General features: G+C 38.4%; 1 protein-coding gene across 2 annotated transcripts; it reads right to left on the bottom strand.

The window, feature by feature from the left end:
• Positions 1–724: 724 nt before the first annotated feature.
• nr4a3 (nuclear receptor subfamily 4, group A, member 3) lies at positions 725–22,517 on the bottom strand. Of its 2 annotated transcripts, none has more exons than XM_059972497.1 (8): positions 22,486–22,517; positions 16,779–16,946; positions 14,016–14,860; positions 12,503–12,632; positions 11,758–11,918; positions 9,933–10,132; positions 8,611–8,789; positions 725–2,313 (listed from the first exon to the last, which is right to left on the bottom strand). In XM_059972497.1, exons 3-8 carry the CDS (start codon positions 14,856–14,858, stop codon positions 2,057–2,059), a joined length of 1,770 nt encoding a protein of 589 aa, XP_059828480.1. In that variant the 5' UTR covers positions 14,859–14,860; positions 16,779–16,946; positions 22,486–22,517; the 3' UTR covers positions 725–2,056. The 2 variants fall into 2 exon arrangements, with proteins under 2 accessions (XP_059828480.1, XP_059828479.1); XM_059972496.1 differs by lacking the exon at positions 22,486–22,517 and adding an exon at positions 19,808–20,391.
• Positions 22,518–22,710: the final 193 nt, after the last annotated feature.

The raw sequence follows: 22,710 nt of genomic DNA, 5'->3' as shown, positions 1-22,710 counted from the left end.
GGAATTTGTTGAGGCTTATGTATTTTCAGGTTTTGGAACTAGCTACAATTAAGCATCAGTGATACAGTTCTATAGCTAAACGTGTTAAGGTTCAGGATTTAAACAAAAAAAGTGAAAATCGATCTGATATAATGAGATATTTGTATTTTATATAACTATTTGGCTGTGTGAAAACCCAACAGCAATACTAATATTTAATTCAATTCACATGAATAAATATCTCAGTTTCAGAGCTTTTCTATATTTTGATATGAACTGTCAGTCACTTTATCAAACCATCATGGTAACACTAGACTGAAATTTGTGGAACACTGCCCATCTTTGCAGACAGTTTGCATTTACGATAAGATATTAGGAACACCAGGTTTTACTCTGCAAGATCCTTCAAGGCACATTTCTACTTATCAGGAAACTGATCTGGTTGCTCTCACAAATCCCAGCCACCACCTTGGCTACTTTCATATTACATCCCATGGCTTATGATTGAATATTCCTGTAGAATTGACATCTACAGCCAGATATGATAAGAATTATTTTCAAAATTTGATATAATTAGTTTATACCTGTTATGTCATTGACATTTAACTTTTAGATTTTAATTTTTACTTAAACAAAAGAAATGGTTGTAAATTACCACAGTTAGATCTGATCTAATATAAATTGTGGCCACAAGATGAATTTCAGAAAATCTTCCAAAGTCAAGTATCTTATGATAAAATGTTATTCAATTTAATATTTTAATTTACATATCTATGTACAATGTACTCAACATTTGAAAACACACAGGCTAACACAACAGAACACTATTGGATGCTGAGGGAGCACAGAGATGGTTTGTGAATTCACTCTGTTGTCAAACACAAGGCACTGCCCCTTTAACAGCTAGGGTTCCTGAATTCAGCCTGCAGAGTTACTCTAAGCAACCAGCAATTGTTGCAATAAATACAGGCAAAGCCATTACAATAACATGCATATAATCTTTATAGAAAAGATGTTATGCAACAAAAGTATTTTGTATTAGTATATGGCATCAACAGTATAAACATCATACAAAAAACTTTTACGAACACGGAATGTTTAATGCAGTTGACCTGCATCCTACTAGCACCTACATTCTGACAACTACAGTATTCAGTAGAAACTGCTGGATTTGTAAAGTCGGCTGGTAGAACAACTAATTCTGACAGAATATTTGATTCTTCTTGTATCTCAAGATCCTTCTGTCCAAACTGTACATGATCATCCTTAAAACACTTCACAAAAGATTGTAAAAATTAAATGTGTTTCTCGAAGCCCCCCCCACCCCTTGACTCCCTATATATTCTTCTTCCTATGCAATCTGTAGGTGCTCTTCTGGTTCACAAAGTGTCCCTGCATCAACTGTACTTTCATCAGTACATATATCACTATAATTCAAGTTCAGGTAACTTTGTCAGTAAAGTTAGTGCCAGCAATATCTTATATTTCATCAAATTCTTTTAGTATTACAATAAATTAGAGTTCGAAAAAAAAACAAAACCAACAAAATAAACTTCTTGAAGTTGTAGCACTTTCAAATAAATTGCACTTGGACATGTGAGCCAACAGCCTTTCATCACTGCATTCTAAAAACAGAGCTTTTCATCAGCGGTGACTCCTTTCACCACCACTTGCTGTACATATGACACATCAGGAGCTATACTAAAGGCATCAATCACAATAAAAAGCATACTATTTTTGTAACAACTTTGTTGTTAACATTTTTTAAAAAAAGTTATAGTAGTCACCCAAGAATTTTGGGATGACAAATTACAGACCGAAAAAAAGAGTCAGATAATCACTTCTATCAGGCATCGTTCTCAAGGTGCCACCTCAGCATTCCCAAAAGCAGCAAGAGTTTTTAACGTATAGGGTCCTTCAGAATAAAGAACCAGGAAATATTCTTGGATATGGATATTAAGAGCTGCTTTGTAGGGTACAGACAGCAGAGCACCAGCTGTTTTATTCTCCCCTATACACAATCCACTTGGTTACAGAAGTGTGTTATTGTCAGGGAAAGCAAAAGAGGTAAAACATCTCAAAAAGGCAGTGTATCCAGAAACAGTTTGTCGATGATGGCCGGGGGTGGCACCAGGTCCTCGAGTTTTAGGTAGAAAATGCGTTGGAGCCCCTGCGTACAGAGAGAACGCAGCTGAGGGATGATCGCCACTACCTTGGATAACGGCTGCCCTTTGTTTTCTCCAGGGCTGTTGAATGATACATGTTCCTTCAAGCAACTGATGATCCGGGATTGCAATTCTTCCACTTTCTTTGGTTCCTTCAACCCATGGCGATCTGCGTAGACATAACAGGCATTATTAACAACATACACCCAATATGCTAAACATTTTCCTCCAATAAAGATATGAAAAATCCACTTTTCTTGTCATTTATTGTCCCATCAATGCACTTTGCCATCCCCTAATTTTGTAGATACAATCAGTCAGCAGTTTGCAATGTTTGGAACCTTGTTTTTTTTAAATTTCTGATGAAGTTCAGAGATTCTGATGGGAACTATAACTGTCTTATTTAAGCAGGTTCTCTTCAAGAATCTTGAACAAACTTGGTTCTGACAGAAATAACAAGATACAGTGACAGTGCTTTTCTATACTGAGAGCAATAACATCAATAGGGAAGCAGAAGGGAATTTTATTCGTTAAATAACTAGGCCTTTGTTCTAACTAATGCCAGTTCTGTTTGTCAGAGTGCAAAGCCACAAAAGAACATAAAGAACAGAGGGTCATACTGCATGTTACCTCAGATCTCCACTACCATGCACCAAGATCATGGATGAACCCACATCTCAAGTCCATTTTCCTGCTCTTGATTCCCAACTATTTAAAATGTGAGTCTCAATCCTGTTTTTTTCAAAATGACTGAACATCCAAAGCACTCAAGTGAACTACTAAAAATATTCTGTCATCCTAGTCCTCAGTGGCCAGCTTATCTTAAGATCAAGTCCCTATTACAAGACTCTGCAGCTGAAAGAAACATCTACTCAACATTGTCCTCATAATGTACTTCAATGAGACCACCTTGCAGTCTTCAAATCTCTAACTGCATGCAAGTCATTCATAACCTTTCCTCCAAGGGTAGCCAATCGAAATGATGACAAGAATAGCATTACGTTGCACTTATTTCCCACTTAAACTAGCACTCCAGTAATTTATTTGTCAATATATTTTGTCCAATGCTGGACAACAAACTACAGATGCTGGAAATCTGAAACGGAAACAAAATATTGGAAATATTCAACAGGTCAGTTACTATCAGCGGAGAGAGAAACAGTTAACGCTTCAGGTCCGAGACCCTTTGTCGGAACTGGGAAAGGGAAGTGGAGAATGGATCCTTCCAAAGTATCAGCTAAGGATGCACTGCTTGGAAAGTAGACAGTGGATAAGCTGTCCTCCTCCATAAGCTTCCTCATCTCAATGTCTCTGCTCCTTTCAAACAGTCCTTAAAGCCCAAGTCTTTAACCAAGTTATTAAGCACCTACCCTATTATAACTTGTGGTTCAGTGTCAATCTTTTATTGATAATACTCCTCTAAAATACCCTGGGATTTCATGTTGTGTTAATTGCACCAAACAAGTATAAGATGCTTCTGCTGTTTCTGGGGCAATTCCAAGTCAGCGTGCTGCCTCCCTGGTGAAAGATCACCGACCGGACGCAGACCATTATGAGAGAAGAGAGTGAATGGGTTTATTTTGGTACCAATGATATTAACAGATAATGGCAGATCTTGCAATTTAAAAAAAGTGAGGACTTAAAAGTCGTACTATTCAGATAACTTGTGCCATGTACTGATGGGTATGGAAATAAGGAATTGTTCAGTAAAATGTGTGACTGGAGCGATGGTATGGGAAGATGGATTTTAGATGTGAGGGGGATCAGATTCTTGACGTGGTGAACTTGTATAGGCAGGATAGCTCTCATCTCAACAGGGATGAAACCAATATCCTCACAAGTAGGTTTTCTTGTGCTTATTTAACATAGTTTACTCAAACTTAGGAGGCCAATTTGTCTTCAAATCACAGATAAATAGGAATGAAAACAGAAGGGAATAAATTTGAGAGAAAGTTTAGGAGGTAGAGCAAACAAAGGTGGGAAACGGGATAAAAAGAGGTCGAATTTAATAGTGCAATGCAAGGACAGACAAAAAAGGAAGATGGGCTGAAGACAAAAGCATACAAATTGAAATATGACATCATTACTCTAAAGAACAGGAAAGGCAGCTTTCTGGTTATCAGGTTTTCAGACAACGTAGAGATAGTGATTTAAAAAAAACTAGATTCAAGAGGAGCAATGTTTCTTAATGAAGCAATCACTGTATGAGAATTTTGTAAGGATTGTCAAACAAGGATACAAAAGTTGAACCAAATAAACAGAAAGGGGGAAAAGTCACATTGCTGGAAGTGTACCACAGACCGGAGAAACAGGTCAAGTATGTGCAGAAATGCCAAGGGAAAAGGGGCACCATTTGTCAGTGGGCTCAATCATCCTCATTATTAATTAATTTATTAACAGATGGCATGGGGCAGGCCCATCCAGCCCTTCGAACCACACCACCCAACAAACCCTGATTTAACCCTAGCCTAATCATGGGGCAATTTACAATTAACCTATTAACGGGTATCTCCTTGGACTGCAGGAGGAAACTGGCACACCCAAGTCCCACAGGGAGAATGTACAGACTCTTTACAGATGATATCGGCATTGAACTCCAGTGCCCCAAGCTGTAATAGCATTGTGCTAACCACTTACACTACCATGGCGCCCAATAACTTGGATGTAATCAATGTAAGAATTATTGGAGGCACTGAATTCCTAAATTGCATTCTGGCAAGTCTCTTTAGCCAGTATCTAAATAACAAGGGTGGGTAGGAGTTGGAAATTCTGTATTAGTTTTAGAAAATGAGGTTGAGCAGTGAAAAGAACATCCATGGGAGAGTACTTTTGTGATAATGAACATAATTCAAATAGATTTAGCATAGGCATGAAAACAGATGATGATACAATAGGAGTAATGGTTCTATACTGGGACAAGGCCAATTTTACTAAAATGAGAAGTGATCAGGAAAAAGTGGACTGGAAATCACAATCTAAATCAGCCGGAGTTTAAAGGGAGATACTCAAAAGAGGAGATCCTGGTGTTTAGTGTAAATATACCCCCACAAAGAAACATGGAGGAGTGCCACTTCTCAAGCTTAGTTTAAAAGAAAAGGAAAAAAAAAGACAAAGTCTTATGGTAAACCCGGAGAACTTAATGTTACAGAAAGAATGTAATGGTGAAGTTACATGGGAAATTAGGAAAAGCATAACAATAAAAACTGACAAGCAATATCAAAGGTAGCATATAAAGGAAAGAGCCAATTTAGAACCAAAAAGATAACCTATGTATGGAGGTAGAGAATGAGAGAGATGACATTCATGCCGTAATTAATGAGGAAGCACGATAAACATAGTAAACGAGGAAGTACCAAGGAGCTTAGCATTTTGAAAGTGGGCATTCTAATATTAATATACATCCCAGGCTCTTAAAAGAAGCAAGGGAGGAAACTGAAGAGGTTCCAAATTTCATTTTCCAAACCTCTTTGGATACGGGAACGGTTCCAGAGGGGTTGCCTAGTGCTAACAACGTACTTTTATAGAACAGTACAGCACAGTAACAGGCCCTTTGGCCTACAATGTTGTGTCAAACCAAACAAATGGCCAACTAAAGTAATCTCTTCTGTCCATATCCTTCCAGTTTCCTCACATTCATGTGCCTATCTACTGACAGAAGATAAAAAAGGAAGGGATAACCAAAGTAATTACAGCCCAGTTAGTTAAACTTTGAAGATGGGTAAACTGTTGTAACCAATTCTGATGGGCTGTATCGTATTTAGTAAAGTGTGTATTTGATGACAATCAGCATGAAGTTAAGGGAAATGTGTGTCTAACTATAATTGAATTTTAATACGATAACAAGACAACTAGATGAGGGCAGTGCATCTGATGTAGTTTACATCAATATTAGCAAACTTTCTGGAAAAGTCCCACATCACATGCTGGTCAGAAAAATAGGAAAACCTATGAAATCCAAGAGAGGAGTGACAAATTGAATTCAAAAGTGGCTTAACGATGGGAAGCAAAGGATAATGGCTGACGTGTGTCTTTGTAATTGGCGCTGAGCCTCGTGGAACCTGTCTCTTGCTTTCTGCCATGTATATTAATGATTTAAAATCAATTACACACGCCATGATTAAAGAAAGTTGCAGATGATACAAAAAATTACTGAGGCTGATGGTGGAGGAAGATATTGATAGTCTTGGTCATTTGGGAAGTAAAAAGTGGAATTGAGTCCAAGGAAAATGCATTTGGGAAGGGCAACATGACACAGTAAATGAGAGGATATTGAAATGGGTGGAAGAACAGTGAAACTGTCCTCAGCTCCTTAAAAGGTAAAGAACACGATGATGTGAGTAAAAATAAAATACAGGATGCTTCCTTTAAGATATCAGACATAGAATTTAAGGTAAAGGAGATTATTTTAGAATTCAGCACAAAATGGTTAGGCTGCAGTCTTGTCACCATGGTACAGTAAAGATACAATTAGACTGAGCAGGGTTCAGAGAAAATTTATGAGGAGGCCGGAAAAATTTAGTATTAGGAAATATTGTATAGGCCTGGTTATTTTCCTTGTATCAGAAGCTGAAGGGATATTTAATAGAGGCATATTAAATTACGAGGAGCCTAGACAAAATAGGAAAAATTAATTTATCTTAGCAGGGGAGCCCAAAATCAGGAGGCATAGATTTAAAATAATTGGTAGGACCTTTTTATGACCCAGAGTCTGGTAGGAGACTGGAATTCTCTACTCAAGTAATAATAGAGGCAGAAGTTCAACTGTATGTAACAAGTTTTTAAAGAGCTAGGACATATAGAACTATGTTCTGTGTGCTGGAAACTGAAATTAGGCCTGGTAGTTCTTTAATCTGATCATACATGACCTAGATTTCTATGAAAAGAGGAGAGATCGTCTAGGCTGATGGACAGAATAACAGAAGATGGGGCAATGAAAGACACCCAAGTTTTAGTACATGTGCCACTGAAGTGAATACAAATCAATTATGTTTCCCATTCCTTGTCTCACCAATTTCCGCAGAACTCGTTTTTAAGATGGAAAGATCTATCACAGACACACCTACAGCCATTAGGATAATTTCATATTGCCTAATATTATGCAAAGTATTTGGTTGCTTATACAGTAACTTAAAATAAAGACTACAGCATCTCTCAAAGAAAAAATGGATAACTCTTGCAGCAGTGAAAGGGTGAGAATAGGATAGTGAGATTAATCCCAATTTTTGCTATCAGATATCCTATACAAAAACAGAAGGAATATTTTTATCTTAATCAGCATTCAATATAATGGCTTGGTAGTAACATACCCATGAACCAATGATTCAAATGATAAGATACTCTGAACTTCAATTTTGATATTATAACTGAGAATTACTCTTAGGAGTCAACGGAAATTGTTAATTTAAATACTTATTGTGCTACTTAAGTTGTTAAGTTATTATGTAACGTGTAATGCCACAATGAAAATCATTTGAATTCTACCTAGGTGTATGTACAGTTTCAATTTCAAAATTCGTAAGCATAGAGAAATTGGCCTAGTGAATGAAATGTGTGGCGTCATGTAGCATTTTAAAATTTAGGATGGTGTAGCAACAGTGTTCGAGATACTGACTCAACTCAACACTGATACAGTGTTGTTCTGACATTTGTAAGAATCTAGACTGAGACTCAGTCATGAAACTATGTTAGGAAGAGGATCTCAGCTCTGAAGTATATCTGTCTGGGCCCAATGGTAACCTTGCCTTCTGTTAGCTGAATGTAGAGCATTTCTGATAAAGACATACTGAACCTGTTCAATTATATTTCTACAGATGAACTGCAGCAAACTAGAATGGCAAGTGCAATAAAAAAAACAAGAACAGAAAACTCTCACTAAAATGAGTACACAGGATCCAAAATCTACCATCAGCAAGAATGCTATTATTTATCAGTAATTTCAGATCAACATCTGGTGCAACTAATAATAATTAAGCACACAGTATGAAATCCTCACACCATATATATTCAAAGAATTAATCCAAGCTATCTAACAGTTTTTGGACTGTTTGCTCATCTTTACATAGCATGCTTAACTTATGTCTATAACATTACAACATGGGCTCAAGTACAGGTCTCCAAGTGGATACAATAAATTATCACAGGGGACATGAACTGACAGAGCAAATTCTTAGATACTGTCCTGAATTCTGTAAATAAACAGCTGGTCATCTGAAATGATTAGCTTAAAATAATTTCTAAAAAGCAAACAAAATTACAGGTAGCTAATATGTATTTAAAACACTGCAATAAGCAATCACCAAGCCAGCAAAATAGTTTGAAATCGTATCTGATATCAAAGTTAAAAAAATATCAAAGTGAAATAAAAATATATCGCAGTAAAGGCTTAATATAGGACTGAGAAAGACCATTACACTGGTCTGAGAATCACTGGAAGATTCTGGGGGGAAAATTGATAGAAAGTTCCTACCTGTGATCATAACTAGAGCTGCTAGACATGCAAAAGTTGAAACATCAAAATTAAGGCTTTGTAAATTTGTAGAGAATTCCTTGATTGTGTCAAGCCATTCACCAAATCCACGAAGGCACTGAAGTCGATGCAAAACAAGTCCATTACAGAACACAAACTTATCCTCTGCTGGAGCAGATCTGTAATGAATTGTTAAGAAGGACAGAATTATAACTTGAGTTCATTACTTGTTATATCTTAACAAATATCAGAATACATTCCACATCCTGTAAGGGTTCTGAAACTATCAACAGAAGCCCTATTTCATTTCTTGATTACAAAACATTGTTGAACTTCACTTTTTTTTTTGCATGCAATATCTATGGAAAGGAGTGTTGGCTATAAATAAAATGGCCTGGTTTCTAAACCTGGAGAACAACCCTGATGTTCACTCACTGAATTAGTCAATGTTTAGTATGCTTCAGATGTAAACTACAGACCACGTTTTTGAAAATTTGGAACAATCATTTGGTTATATTCAAAACACACTTTTAATTAATTGTTTGCTGACTAGTTTACTTTGTTTTGCTACCATGGGTACCCATCTTAAGCTGACGTTGAATTTTTAAAAAGTAAAACAAGTATAAAACAAACAGCAACTTCACAATAGATTTTGCTCATTATCTGCTATGCCACACAGGAGGTAAAAAAAAATACAAATTATTTGAATGAAATAGAAATTTATGACAACAGAAAAAACTGGTAAATGAAACGTATGTCTGCAAATTTCTTATGACAATTAACCTTGGGAATGCTGGTTATAGCTGCCAATTTACATAAATTTACATTAGTATAAAAAGGTGTTCCGCCTTTGTGTGCATGTGAAATTACCACCATAACTAGTAATGCATCAAACTGGAAAAGCATCCTTTTAAAAAAAACCTAACTATTCTAAATTCTTTTGCTACCTCAAACCACCAAATTTGATCAAAGCAACATCACAAAATGCTGGAGGAACTCAACAGGTGAGGCAGCATCCATGGAAATGAACAAACAGGTGACATTTTGGGCTGAGGTGCTTCCTGAATATGCTGCAGCATTTTGTTTGTATTGCTTTGGATTACTGGCATCTGCAGAATTTCTCGTGTTTAAAATTTAATCAAAGTTGGTTTTAAAAGATTGTTAATGGAGAGGGGAGGAATAAGTAGAGCAAGTGCCAAGAATTCAATTCTACAATAGCATCCATTGTGTACTGTCATTTAAAAGGGAAGAGTATAAATTGACATTGTGAAAAGAAGAACTTCAACATACAATTTTACACTTCTGGAAACTATCACATTCACCTGTGAGAAAGTCTCAGTACAAAGAGTTCAAGGAAAGAAGATTCAATGAGTAGAGCCTTATCTTCTTTAGGAAGATCACTGAACCCTAGTATTTTCTCAGCCCAGCTCTGAGTGACCTCCATAGAGCTAGCAAGGAGCCCATAGAACTGATGCACATACTCAGCATCCTTTCCAGCTGTTGGCTGCTCAGTAGCACAGAACTGCGGAGGAGAAACAACATGTCAGCCAAAATCATGAAAGCAAATTTAATTTTCCAAAAGATAAAACTGCAGGAAGAAATAAAGAGATTTTCTATGTTTCTGAGAAGAGCTGTTTTTAAGCAAAAAGGATTTGAGTTTAAAACCTCCAATTTCTACATTTATCCTCAAGAAGATTGCTTTCAATATTATTTGCAGTCAATTTTAAGGTAAATCATAAAACAGTATTGGTGAGTTATAAACCACAATAAACAAGACTTTTATTGCATTTAAGAAAAAAGTAGTTTTTCAGTTGCTGGTAATAATTCAGCAAGCTTTCCAATTTTAAATATAACCTCAAGATGCAAGTGACACACGTAGGTGCAAATATCTTGTGCAGCAGGCATCTTAAAAATCACACATTAATTGATAGATGATTAAATTAACATTCCTCTTTTATTCAGAAGAAAAAAGTATGTCAATGCTTATTACTTTAAGCATACGGCATTTAGAGAACAGGTTACAATGTTTATGTTGCATTCAATTAAACATTTTGGAAGCTTTTCAATTATTAAAAAGAATATTGATGAAATTATGATTAAGTATCTCTAAAGAAATATCTCCCATAATGCCAACATTATACAACATCAAGAAAAGTAAGAAAAAACTGAATTGATGATTTTGTGTTTGCATCCAGGGACTGGGTATTGATAGTGAATGATCAGCCATGATCTCAGAATGGCAGTGCAGACTCGAGGGGCCGAATGGTCTACTTCTGCACCTATTGTCTATTACTTAATCCCCCCAAAATATCAATATTCAAAAATAGCTAAACTCTAACTGTACTAATTGCAAGTTTTATTGTTGGTAGAAAACAAACCTAATTTGTCAGATGTAAATTGTAATTCCTAGAAGAATTTCCTTCCTAAGTTGCCATTCTCAAACTATGAAAATAGAGAAATCACTTCGGCTTCAATCTTTCAATACAAGTAACAATGCATAGCTATGCAACTATTGCTTAACGAAAAAAGAGTATTTTTGAGGAAAATATCACAGCTTCTCAGAGGAAGAGAACAGAAATGTTGATATTTCTGGACTTATACATAGGGAATATAATTGTTACAGAATTGGTTTGGATCAACAATATATTTATTGTCTGATTGTCTGGTTGAAATCTGAATAGGATAAAGCTCCTGCTGACCAGAAAAAAATGTTTGTCCATAAAGTAGGAAATGTTGGGATGTGTTCCAGTGGATATATTACAGAACTATGTCTTTCTAATGAATACAGTGATAGTAGGTATCATTGCATTTAACAAATAACCCAAGAAGAATGACTGTTTATTCTTAAAAATGTAAATGCATTTAGTTTCTATGATGTTACATAATGCAGTGTAATTCTCTGAATGAAAAGTAATGAGTTTTTCAGGTTTTGGTTGAAAATTTATAAAATAATATGCACAACTTGCTATAATCAATAATTTAAAAAGTGATTGAAAGTATGTCAGCCTAGTACATAATAACACACAAAAAACATCAATTTATTGGATGTAATATAATAATCAACTCCAACCACATTGTATTTTACAATGGCAGCTGGCAGGAGATGCTATCCATTGACCTGTTTAATTTATGTAGATTCTTGCTTACCTGAGAGTAATTATGACTGCTGGGAGTGGTGTCTACAAGTGCCCGCACAAGAGCATTCATGAAACTAATCGGGGGTGAGGGTGGTGATGGTTCCTGGAGAGGGCTCTTTGGTTTGGAGGGCAGACGACCCCTTCTCCCCTTTAAACTATCAGTACGGACCACTGGAGAAACAAAGACATGGATACATTTAAAGATTTAGGATAAATTAACTAAAAATATAGTCACAATATCATATTCTGTATTCTCAATACATTGTTTAGAATGTATGCTCAAATTACGTTTGACATTGCATTGTGTAAAATAAAAATATTCATCTATTCATATACCTATCCATTTTGAGGGATTTTACTTTGATAAAACATTAAAGTAATATCTCCTTTGGTATTATAATATCTGAATGACTGTGCCTTTACCCTTTGTTATTTGCATTTCCTCGCTGATTCATCCAAAATAGCCTGTTACCCTACTAGCTTACTTGCTATTTGCAGCATACTTTTGAAGAAGTCTTTTTTTAAAAAAAAACAGGAAATGCACAGAGACCACAGTTAAAGCCTGTAGATTGGCATAATACTCTTTAATCCAGCTGTTATTCTAGATGGTCATTATTATACTCATTCAATGGCCCAGCAAAATCAACAGCAAGCAAATATTAACTCCGTGGTGTGATCATTAGAAGGAGAGTGTAGAGTGGATTAGAATGGGGTTGGGAGGCTGTGGTTACAGTCTGACAGCTGCCAACACTCACCTTCCTTAACCATCCCCACACTGAGGCATTTCTGGAACCTGCAGTACTGGCATCGATTACGCCGCCTCTTGTCCACGGGACAATTTTTGTTTGCCAAGCAAACATATTTTGCATTTTTTTGCACTGTCCTCTGCAAAGAACAAATGTTATTACAGCATGTTGTCTTGGAAAAATTTAGCTGACAAAGCAGACTCTAATTATGATATGAAATGCGCCAAAGCTACTCGGATAATTAGATAAAATTAATTTCCTCACATGTTAGCCTGCAGGAAAACAATTTTACTGGTGTTAGCTCCTGACAATGAGAATCAGTCAGATTCGTGGCTGAGAAACTCTCAAGAGACGGGCAGCTTTAAATGATAGAATTATTTCTGAAATTACCGGGTCATCACATTATACCGCAGAGTATAATATCCCTCTCTCCTAATATACCTTTGGGGATCATTTTCCACTTGGCTTATTCCCGGGGTGATTACTGGCCTTATTAAAGAAATTTGAAATGGTTTGGAAGAGCATTTCTTTAACTAGCACAGCCTTAAAACAAAAATTAAACTAGCTTGGATTTCACTAATCAAGACTGATCAGTACATTTCAAATCACATTCAGAGTCAAATTTTAATTAAATACTATACATCTTTTTTTTAAGAAAAATCAAGATGTATAACAGAGTATTGCTAATGGGTTAACTGCACAGAATTCAAACCTGTTTCTGGGCAGAGAAAAGACTTATTTATACACAAACTGGAATTAGGACATCTCTCTTTTGCTCATTTAGGCAGGATTATTAATCAGACTGAAAACAACGTGGTAATCCACTATGTTTATACAACAAAGAAAAAGTCTTATAAATTTAGGGTCCTTTAGAAAGAAAGGTTAAATCGACAAATGAAGCTAATTAATTTCTGGTAACAATGGAGTGTTTTGAAGGTATTCTCCATGCTATTATTGTTTGGTGATGGATGACTTGTTTCTCACTTTTGCAAGCCAGCCTGGACACTAGCAGCACATGTGAAATGTTATTCCAGTCTTATTCTGAAGTTACAGCAAGGCTATTGTTTCACATCCTATTAGATTTAATTTTGGCTGTGATAACCGCAATTATAAATTATCGCATAGATTTCCAAAGGTGTCGCTCAGGTATACAGGATGCTTCATTGTTGAAGTTTCTAATTCAAGGATTTAGCTTCTCTCCCTCCCCCCCCCCCCCGAAGCATTTCAGCGCGTGAAATTGGCTGAGATGATTGTCCCTGCAGATCGTACCAAGTTCCCATTACCCCTTCTAAAAGCGTCAGGTGTATCCCCTCATAATCCAGTTTGTCAAACTTACTAAAATTGTCTGCACTGGAAAGTTATGCACGCTGCAACACTGTTATTCAACTGGCTATTTTACCCTCAAGCTGCTTTTGGCCCATGCAACTCATTATTTACCTTTACAAATAACCTCCAGATACTAGCTTCCTTCACCTAATTCACAGTTCAGGAGTGTCTTTGACAACGTTAAAATGCGCCGTACCTTAAAAAATCCCTTGCATCCCTCGCAGGTCCTGACTCCATAATGCTGACACGCTGCATTGTCTCCACAAACAGCACACATCCCCTCTGCAGAGGAGGAGCCTCTGTTCGGGGGAGAAGGGAGGCTCTGGGTACTCTGGCTAACAGGCAATGGGTGGAAGCCCAATCCAGACCCCTTAACCAAGTGCAGTGAATACTGATGCGTGTCCATTACCGACTGCGTGGACGTACTATCAGCTCCCAATGGCATGTTCAACGTGGGCTCATAACACACATGGCTGCTGGAGGCTGGAGTGTGCGGCGGAGATTGTTTGAAGGCGAATACTGGGAATCTCGGTGGCGTGGTCTTCAGGGAAGCATCCAAGATATGACCCGAGGTCATACAAGTCTGGGTCACTGGGGCCAAAGTGTGAGGTTCATCCCAAAGAGAGGCCTGCGGAGTTGTGAACTGTGGTGTTGTAGGAGTCGAAGGCGGAGACTGCTTGAAGTAAACAGAGGTGGACGGCATGATATCCTCGGCTTGGTGCTGGATGGATGGCTGGTAGCCGTGATGGGAGGGGTCTTCCAGTTTAATGAGGGGTCTCTGAGAGGAAGCGTGCATTTGGTACACACAGGACGGTTTGAACTCGTAGCTGCCGGAGTAGCCCGTCTCCATGAAGGTACTGAAACTGGGCAGGGCTGTAGTGGCTGTGATCTCAGTGCTGCCCATGTCCACGCCGAACTTCATGTAGGGGGATTCAGTGTGCACGAAGTCAGAGCTGTAATCTCCACCATAAACGTAACTCTGAGCCGCGAAACTGGCACCTTGTGGCGACGAGCTGTACTGAGTTTGCACACAGGGCATATCTGAGAAGAAACGAATATTCTGCAGTTAACAAGGGTGGACAGATTGAGCAACAAATTGGATCTCTTCATTTTATTTCGGGTTACCAGCATCTACAGTGTGATTTCTTTTAGGGGTTTTGAATACTTCCACGCTGCCGAGCGAAAAGAAAGGTCATTATACGAAAACTAGCCATTAAAAGTCTGGTGTATATGTCTAACTATAACGACTTCCAGCTTATTCCATCCATCCTATACATGGAACTGAATTTCACCAACACGATTTCCTTTTATAATTGCGCCACATTGATGGAACTTTTGCCTTTAAAAGTTAGAAATCCGCCGTATTTTTAGCAGTGACTGATTAATAACTTTTGGAGACACGAGAGACTGCAAGTGCTGGAATCTGCAGCAAAGAGCAAGCTGAAGGGTTGATCTATGCGGGCCTGGAGAGGGAAATGGGTCGTCAACGTTTGGAGTCCAGGCCCTTCCTTGATCAGACTGATTTTATGTATAAATCTTCACGGCGTCAGTTTATGCCACAATTTGACGGAGCACTATGGTGATAATTGCATCCGAGACGCTATACCTGTCGGAATCTGGTGCATAACTGACCAGCGCGTTGTGCACATCACTGTGTATATGGTAATATGCGTAAGTTTCTTTAAATGTACTTAAAAGGCAACACACTGTATTTGCACGGGTTTGGGAGAAGGGCCCCTACTGGTCTCTGTACCAATGTTATCTTTATGTAATCAATTATCGTCTGCATAATAATCAACACTCACAGTCACTTAAATATTCTCGTTTAGGGACAAGATAAGCTTACAAAGCCAGTCTCTTGGAGACCGTAAAGATTTGTGAAGCCAGTCACAAAGACGAATTCTGCTTCCTGTTAGCAGAGTGTGACTGAACACTAATTATATGAACCCTCCTATACGTCAGAGAGCAAATCGATTTTGTAAATGATTAGGACACACGCGAACAAATTAACCAGGTGAAGTCAGAGGAAACAGAATAAAACACAGGCTATAAAATCCGTAATAGAAATGTCATATTTTGTCTAGACAAGTTTTCGAAATCTAGCTCTAGTCTAAAAGAGAAGGTGTATTCAATAGTTCATGCACTAGTTGGTAATTAATAGATTATACCAGATAGAGCAAGAGCTAAGAAAAATAACTGGAGAGATGGTGCTGTGGATGAGAGAAATTGATACAAGAGATCGCAGGCATTCAGATGTTAATGTGTTAGCGCGTCTTTATTTGGCACAAGATTGTACATAAAATTTATCTATGCAAGCATGTGTTGTGACTTGTGCACATTTAAGTATTTATTGGCACATTCCTCTGTCGTTTCTTGTCCTATATCTTGGCCAAGTTTATGTTTGAATACTTCTCTGTATAAGTAGAGGTTTGTATATGTTCAAACTCGTGGAGGTATACATCTTGTTTTGCACAAAGCTTGTACATAACCTAATGTTTTCAGATGCACTCACTGGATTCTCTCTGTCTGGTCGCTGTACACATGCTCATTTCTACACGTAGGGACGGTGGTTATTTTTATTCCTTCCTTGGTTAGGTTTTAGCTGATGTCGGCCCTTAACCTATACACTCCCCAGATCACTTGATTAAGGTCGGAGAAGTCAAAAATTGCTATCCACGTCCATGATACCTTAACGTTACCTTAACTCCAAATTATCCACAGACAGTGTGACCGTAAATAAGAAATTAAAATGCAAATAGGGGAAACAAACAGAATGAATCAAAACAGGACTGTAAAATAAACACAGCCGAGAAATAACGGAGAGACGAGCAAACGAAGTAATTTGCTCGTCAGCACCTGCTCTAACCTCGCCCCTCCCCCACCACCTTGTCGCCAGAAGGCGGCACAAGGAAAATCCTCTGTGTTGTTTGCATATCCCCAGGTAGCCTCCAGTGTGTACCTGTGTGTGCTGAGGAAGGGAGATATTTGGCTCGCTGAATGTTGGCTCGGTAGGCTGCCAGGGGCTCGGCCGCTGTCAATGCGCTGTCACTGGGTTGGCTGCTCTCGGCACTCCGCTGCCCTGACTCGGTATTCGGGCTCGGTGGGGGAAGCTCTTCCGAACCAAGATCTGCAGAGTGAGAAAACAAGGAAGTGTCAGGCTTGGAGAAATTATGAAACGCACTTCCCTTTGACCAGATCATTGCAAATTCGGACAGAGGGTAGCAATATTTTATAATCGCTTATTTATGAATTCAAAAGTTCAATACAAACACCGAGAAAAATATCCCGCAACTTCACCACCTAAATAGGAACGCAAGACACATTTAAAAAAATTGCTTTATCAAATTTACTTTATTTTGCACCGAGCTACAATATTGACTTCCATCACAAAGGTGTGAATGTCGATTCAGTACAGCGGAAACTTAGCTGAATAGGACCCAATTTAAACTATGCAAATCCTCCACTCGCGGTTGATACTGACACTGCGTCGAAATCGGTATTATCCTTCAGCTCGAACGGACTTGGTCCACAATGGTTTAGGAAAGTTAGCAAAAGGTAGCCACTGTTGTTATTCCTGCGCTGGCTGGGATGTCACATTTATCTCTGGAATCTGGGATGAAAAACGCCAGTCCATATTGTACATGCTCTCCAAGTAGCATGAGGAAAAAGGACTCGCTCAAATGGATGGAGATCCCCGAACAATCCACTAAATCAATAGGTTAAAACGCATTCACAAAAAAATAGCCGCCCACAGCGTTATTAAAAGCGTATTATTCAACTTTTGCCGTATCTATGGCGAGGAATCGATCTGGGTTAGTGGAACTACAGCGCCCTCTCGTAATTTATTTAACACGACGTCCGTCCTCAAAACTTTCCAAAGTTCAAATAATCATAGATGTCTTTAGTTTTATGGTAAATTTAACAAGGATTTAACACAATACCGATGAAAATTTTTAAACACCTGAGAAATGGCTAGCCAAGGCAGTGTCAATCAACGCACTCCTTTGTACGGTTTTGGGTTGAAGAGTCAGATGGGTGATAAGTACAAACCACAAAAATTAACCAATAGATCGTAATTGAAAGAACTGCCCCCAAGCTTTCACTCTTTTATATGGATTTTTTTTTCACCTGCTGGAAAATGTAATTCTTTCCTAGCAAGTTTGTCCGGACATTGGCATGGTCGGAAAAGAATAGTTCTCTGAACGGTTTTAGGCTGGGTCAGGTATGAAACCTAGACGTTTCATACAAATTCCGTCCACGCCATCGTCATAGCCACTTGCCACCCGCGCGTTTGCGGGGGAACCCGGTCTGGATCGGAAAGGAGATTCCGAATTCGGGGCTACACTAGCGACTTTAATCTTTTGTATTCGCATTAAAGGGAAATAAGATTTCCAAACGCCTCTCCCCTTAATTTTTCGAAATGATTATTACAGCCTTTCTGTAATAAAGTAGATAAAAAGCTCCGGCAAGGTTATGTTTATCGGTAGTTGCCCAGCTCCCTTGGTTAGCTCCTTTGCACAGTAGGTCTCCCTCAGAAGAATGCTCTAAATCAGCTGGTTACCTAGAGAACTGGCAAGGCCTCTTTAAACATCCACCTCGTTACTAGCTGCCCCATCTCCCATACAGCAGCCGACCATAGCACAAACTGCGGGGAAATCTTAAATTAGTTTAAATTATTAGATTAAAAAAATTATTGCTATCAATCTCACTCTTTTAGAAAAGGGCCAACACGGGCTCTACTGGACGTCAGATAATCGCCCATGGCAGGAGAGTATAATTAACAATTATGAAAAATTAAATGCGTTAAACATATGAAATACAAATAGATTCATCACAATATGCCCTTGGAGCATTAGGTTTTCATTGCTGTATCTCAATTACAAGTCATCTAGTTATGGAAAATTAGCCCCGAAAATTATTAAGGACTCGGAATCCGCTGCCTTCTGTCCTAACAGATACCATACTCCGAACACCTCTGCAATTTCAATTTCATAGAAACATGCCAAGGCCTCCATGCGGGTACAGTGCCACAATAAAAGAGATCGCTAGAGTGAGGTTATACGGATTGGCTGAGTTTTCATTACTGACTTTTCAACTAATCTGGTGTGATGTTGTAACCCCGATTAGTGACTTGGCACATATTAACAAACTCGTCGCCGACCTTCCACTAAAGTATGAAAATTTGGACTGATGATTCATCCACATTCAACCTTACCCTTCCCAATGTCGGCAATCAAGAGTGTACTTCAAAACGATTCCCCTGGTAAGTCCAACACAAATACCCAACTGACACACTGACATAAGAAACGTGCTGCACCACATTACTCAACAAAAAGTAAAAGTTAAGCAGGCGCGCTTCTGAAAGTGAAACTATTAATAAAAATATTCATAATCATTTGAATACAAAAGATGGGCCAGAACTGGGGATATTCTCACGTGTTGGACCAATAGGGACTACAATTAGGAGGCGTTATTTCTTAACTGAAACTTTAAATATTTAGGATCGCACTCAAGACCAGCGTGTGGAATAATAGCTCTAATTTTGTTTCATGGCACATTTCAGCTTTATAAACAAACCAGCACGATGTCCCCTTCAGAATGCGTTTGCAGTGGAATCAAGTAGACACGAAATAACTTTACACTTTTCACTGGAACATAACTAATTATACACAAAGACAAGTGTAAGACAAATCGCATCTATTCATCACACCATACCAAACACCCAGCCTGCAGCATTACATTACCATGACAACTACCAGAAATACCTTAATACCCGCTGATCTCTGATTGTCACACTCGCCAAAGCGGTTGATTAACTCATAAATTCTCAAGAAACAACGGTCGGGCATCAAAGGACAAGTTCCAAAGTATATTCCAACAGCCTTAACGAAACAAAATCACTAAAGTTCTTTGAATTGCTGTCGCTTGTTCTATAGCATACCCCTTGCAACTTTTACGATGTCCAGTTAGTAACTTATTGATACGTACTTGATTGCTGTGACGGTTCCGTCTTTACATGTAATCAAACTGCCTTCCAAGTTACGAGTAGACGTCCAGTCCCAGTCATGGATAATTCACAGAGACAGTTGTCTTTAAAATATTACTGCCAGTAAGCGAATTAGTTCTATTGCGATCCGGAATTTTCTTCACAGGAGTTCATCGGTGGCGAAAAGTGTTTGAAACTCTTTCCTCAGTTCCTTGTCTGTGTTGTGAACGCTCCTCCGATTGCAATGTGCCTTTGTTTATGTGCAGACAGATATCAGTACAATTCCTCACTTTGTGAACGTCATTTATGTTTAAGAAGGGGGCGGGTGTTTGCAAAAGCTGCTCGCCTATAGGAGGAACGCCGGTATCTCCATAAGTGCGGCTGGAATGCAATAAACGTCAATTGTGACGCCTCCGGGCCGTATACGTCACGTTATGGCGAGACACGTCAGCTGCCCCTTTTCTTTATTGTGTGTGTTGAAATTGGTCTTCTGAGATTTTCCTGGCCGGCCCCTGAACGGCGCGCCTGCGGCCGTGCACGCACAGGCAGTACACGAGTGATGACGAGCTGCTGACAGGCTCGAGAACACTGCTCTCCACTCTCCCCGCGCTCCTTTATTATCATTTATGAACCGCGCGTAAGCATGTCATCGCCTTCGGGCGACCAATCACAAGGCGCCATTTGCTCTATGGGAGACCACCCCCCCGAGCTTTAGTCATAGCCACGCCCCCGGTCCCCCCAGCCAATGGGCAGGCGGAGAGCTGGGTGCGGCAAGAGGGGCGGTCTGGAACTTGTGCGCGTGAGAGCGCCCCGCTGACGCACGGCGCTGACGCACGCTGTGCTAAATTTAGCTACTCTGGGCCAATCCATCGATTGAGATAGCGCAGATCTCATTCATTTCTGGGGCGTACCGTTTATTTTAGGAACTATTTTGTGATACAGTGAAACCAAATATAGTCGTGGATAGCTATTTTTAGTCGTAGTCATTCCTTTTGTTAATGTGCAGAAATGTTGCTTCTCATACAGTCTAATTAGCGATTATACTAATGAATTAATTACTGTGTTTATTTTTATATATAAAATGACTTAACAGTCTTGAATGTTGTTTTTCCCTTTTTATTAATGCAATTATACGATTTTCATTAAATCTAGCGCATCTTACAATTATGATCATATGTTTTAAATACTTTTTTTTCCAATTTAATATGTTTAGGATAGTAGTTTGGAGCGGATGATGCGAAAACCTGCACATATATTTTAATAAACAATGCGAAACGGAAGTTAGAATAAATGGAGTATTGGGGAATTTACTACATTTAAAACATTTCATTTTTCTAAACAATCGGAACATTCTTGTAATTCTGCCAAAACTTCTTTACTTTCACAAATTCACTACGTACTAACGCCTTACGTATTTAAAATAAAGCGTTATGAAAACTTAATACGTTCGCGTTATTGCTTCACGGGACGTTCCGATGTTGTGATGATCTGAGGCTTTAGGGGCGAAAGGGAAAAGATGAATGTTTTAATTCCATTATTCCATTTGGCGGTTGCCCAATTCGAAGAGAATCTTATTTTGGAAGTATCGCGGTTTGGCAGCTTCTCCACTCCGCCTGAGGCTTTTGGCAGGTGAGTGAGGTGGTGAACCCTCGTTCCATTTTATAAATAGACAGACGGAAGGGAACGTTCCTATTACGCACATATGCGAATTATGACCAAGAGCGAGGTCAGACGTAAGAGACGTATGATTACGCATGGCGCAAGCACCACGAGGTTAACTTCCGGGTAGGATTCCAATTACAAATTTTAGCCATACTGTGTCGATAAGATTTTACATCAACGATTATACTGTGCAGACTTAATTTGGCTTAAAATTATTCCCGCAGAATGGTGAATGGTCCGAAGAAGAAGTAGTAGTGTATGCGAGTACAATGCAGTATAGTAGTCTAGATTTCCTTGGCAAGTATAACGCTTGTTATTTTCTTTTGTAAAGCGCGGTGTTCTTCATTAAAAATCGTCACATTTCAAAACCGTTTTAAAGGGGATTTGAACGTCTTTTTCTTTAGGAATATCTAATAAAGACTTGTTTAATTTGCTTTACCATAGTGACTTGATTGTTATTAAAAAGTTAATAGATGTTGCACTTAAATGACGCATGATATCAAACTGTGAAAGCGAAAAAATGTAACTGTATAACTTTACTTTTTAAAATGTATTTTAGCAGCGTGACTGCCAGATTTTTCAACTCAAAGCAACAACGGTAAAAGAAATAGTGAAAAGACGTTACTGAATAAAATCGACAGGAATACCGACGGAGAAGACAAAAAAGTCTATACTTCCAGTTATAGACATCCTTTTGTGATTTTCATAGGGTAAAATTTCATGAACACGTTAAATATATGAACTTTTTAGATGTAATTTACAAGTTCATTGAAAATATTGGAGACATGGGAGTATCTATGTTTAGTTGAGTGGTACAAATGACATAAAGCGTGTCCGTAACTTTACAGCGGTTTAAAACTGATTAATAAACTAGATAGTTGTATCTTTGTTTAAACTACTTTATAGATTTATGTTCCATTTTCTATAATCCACTGCCAACATCAGCATATCTGCAAAAATAAAATAGTTCAAAGCATCACACAATCTTATTATGAGCTGTAGGTTACGTAACACTTACGGAATAAGAATCCGTGGTCGATGTGCGAACAGTTGTCTTCCAGGTGATCAAGTGATATGCTATACTTGTGTTACCGTAAATGATTAAATGTTAGTTCTCAATTAACTTATCCAAGCAGGTTCTCTCACAGCCCTGGTAACGTATCCAGACGTTTGGAGCAACTGACTTTTGATCATAATTACGATGTAAAACCATTTATAATGGATGTTCTGTAAGCAATATTGA

This window comes from Hypanus sabinus, chromosome 6, assembly GCF_030144855.1.
Source record: "Hypanus sabinus isolate sHypSab1 chromosome 6, sHypSab1.hap1, whole genome shotgun sequence".
Lineage (NCBI taxonomy): Eukaryota > Metazoa > Chordata > Chondrichthyes > Myliobatiformes > Dasyatidae > Hypanus > Hypanus sabinus.
Note: the sequence above shows the minus strand (reverse complement) of the source record. Positions and strands in the feature narration are given on the sequence as shown.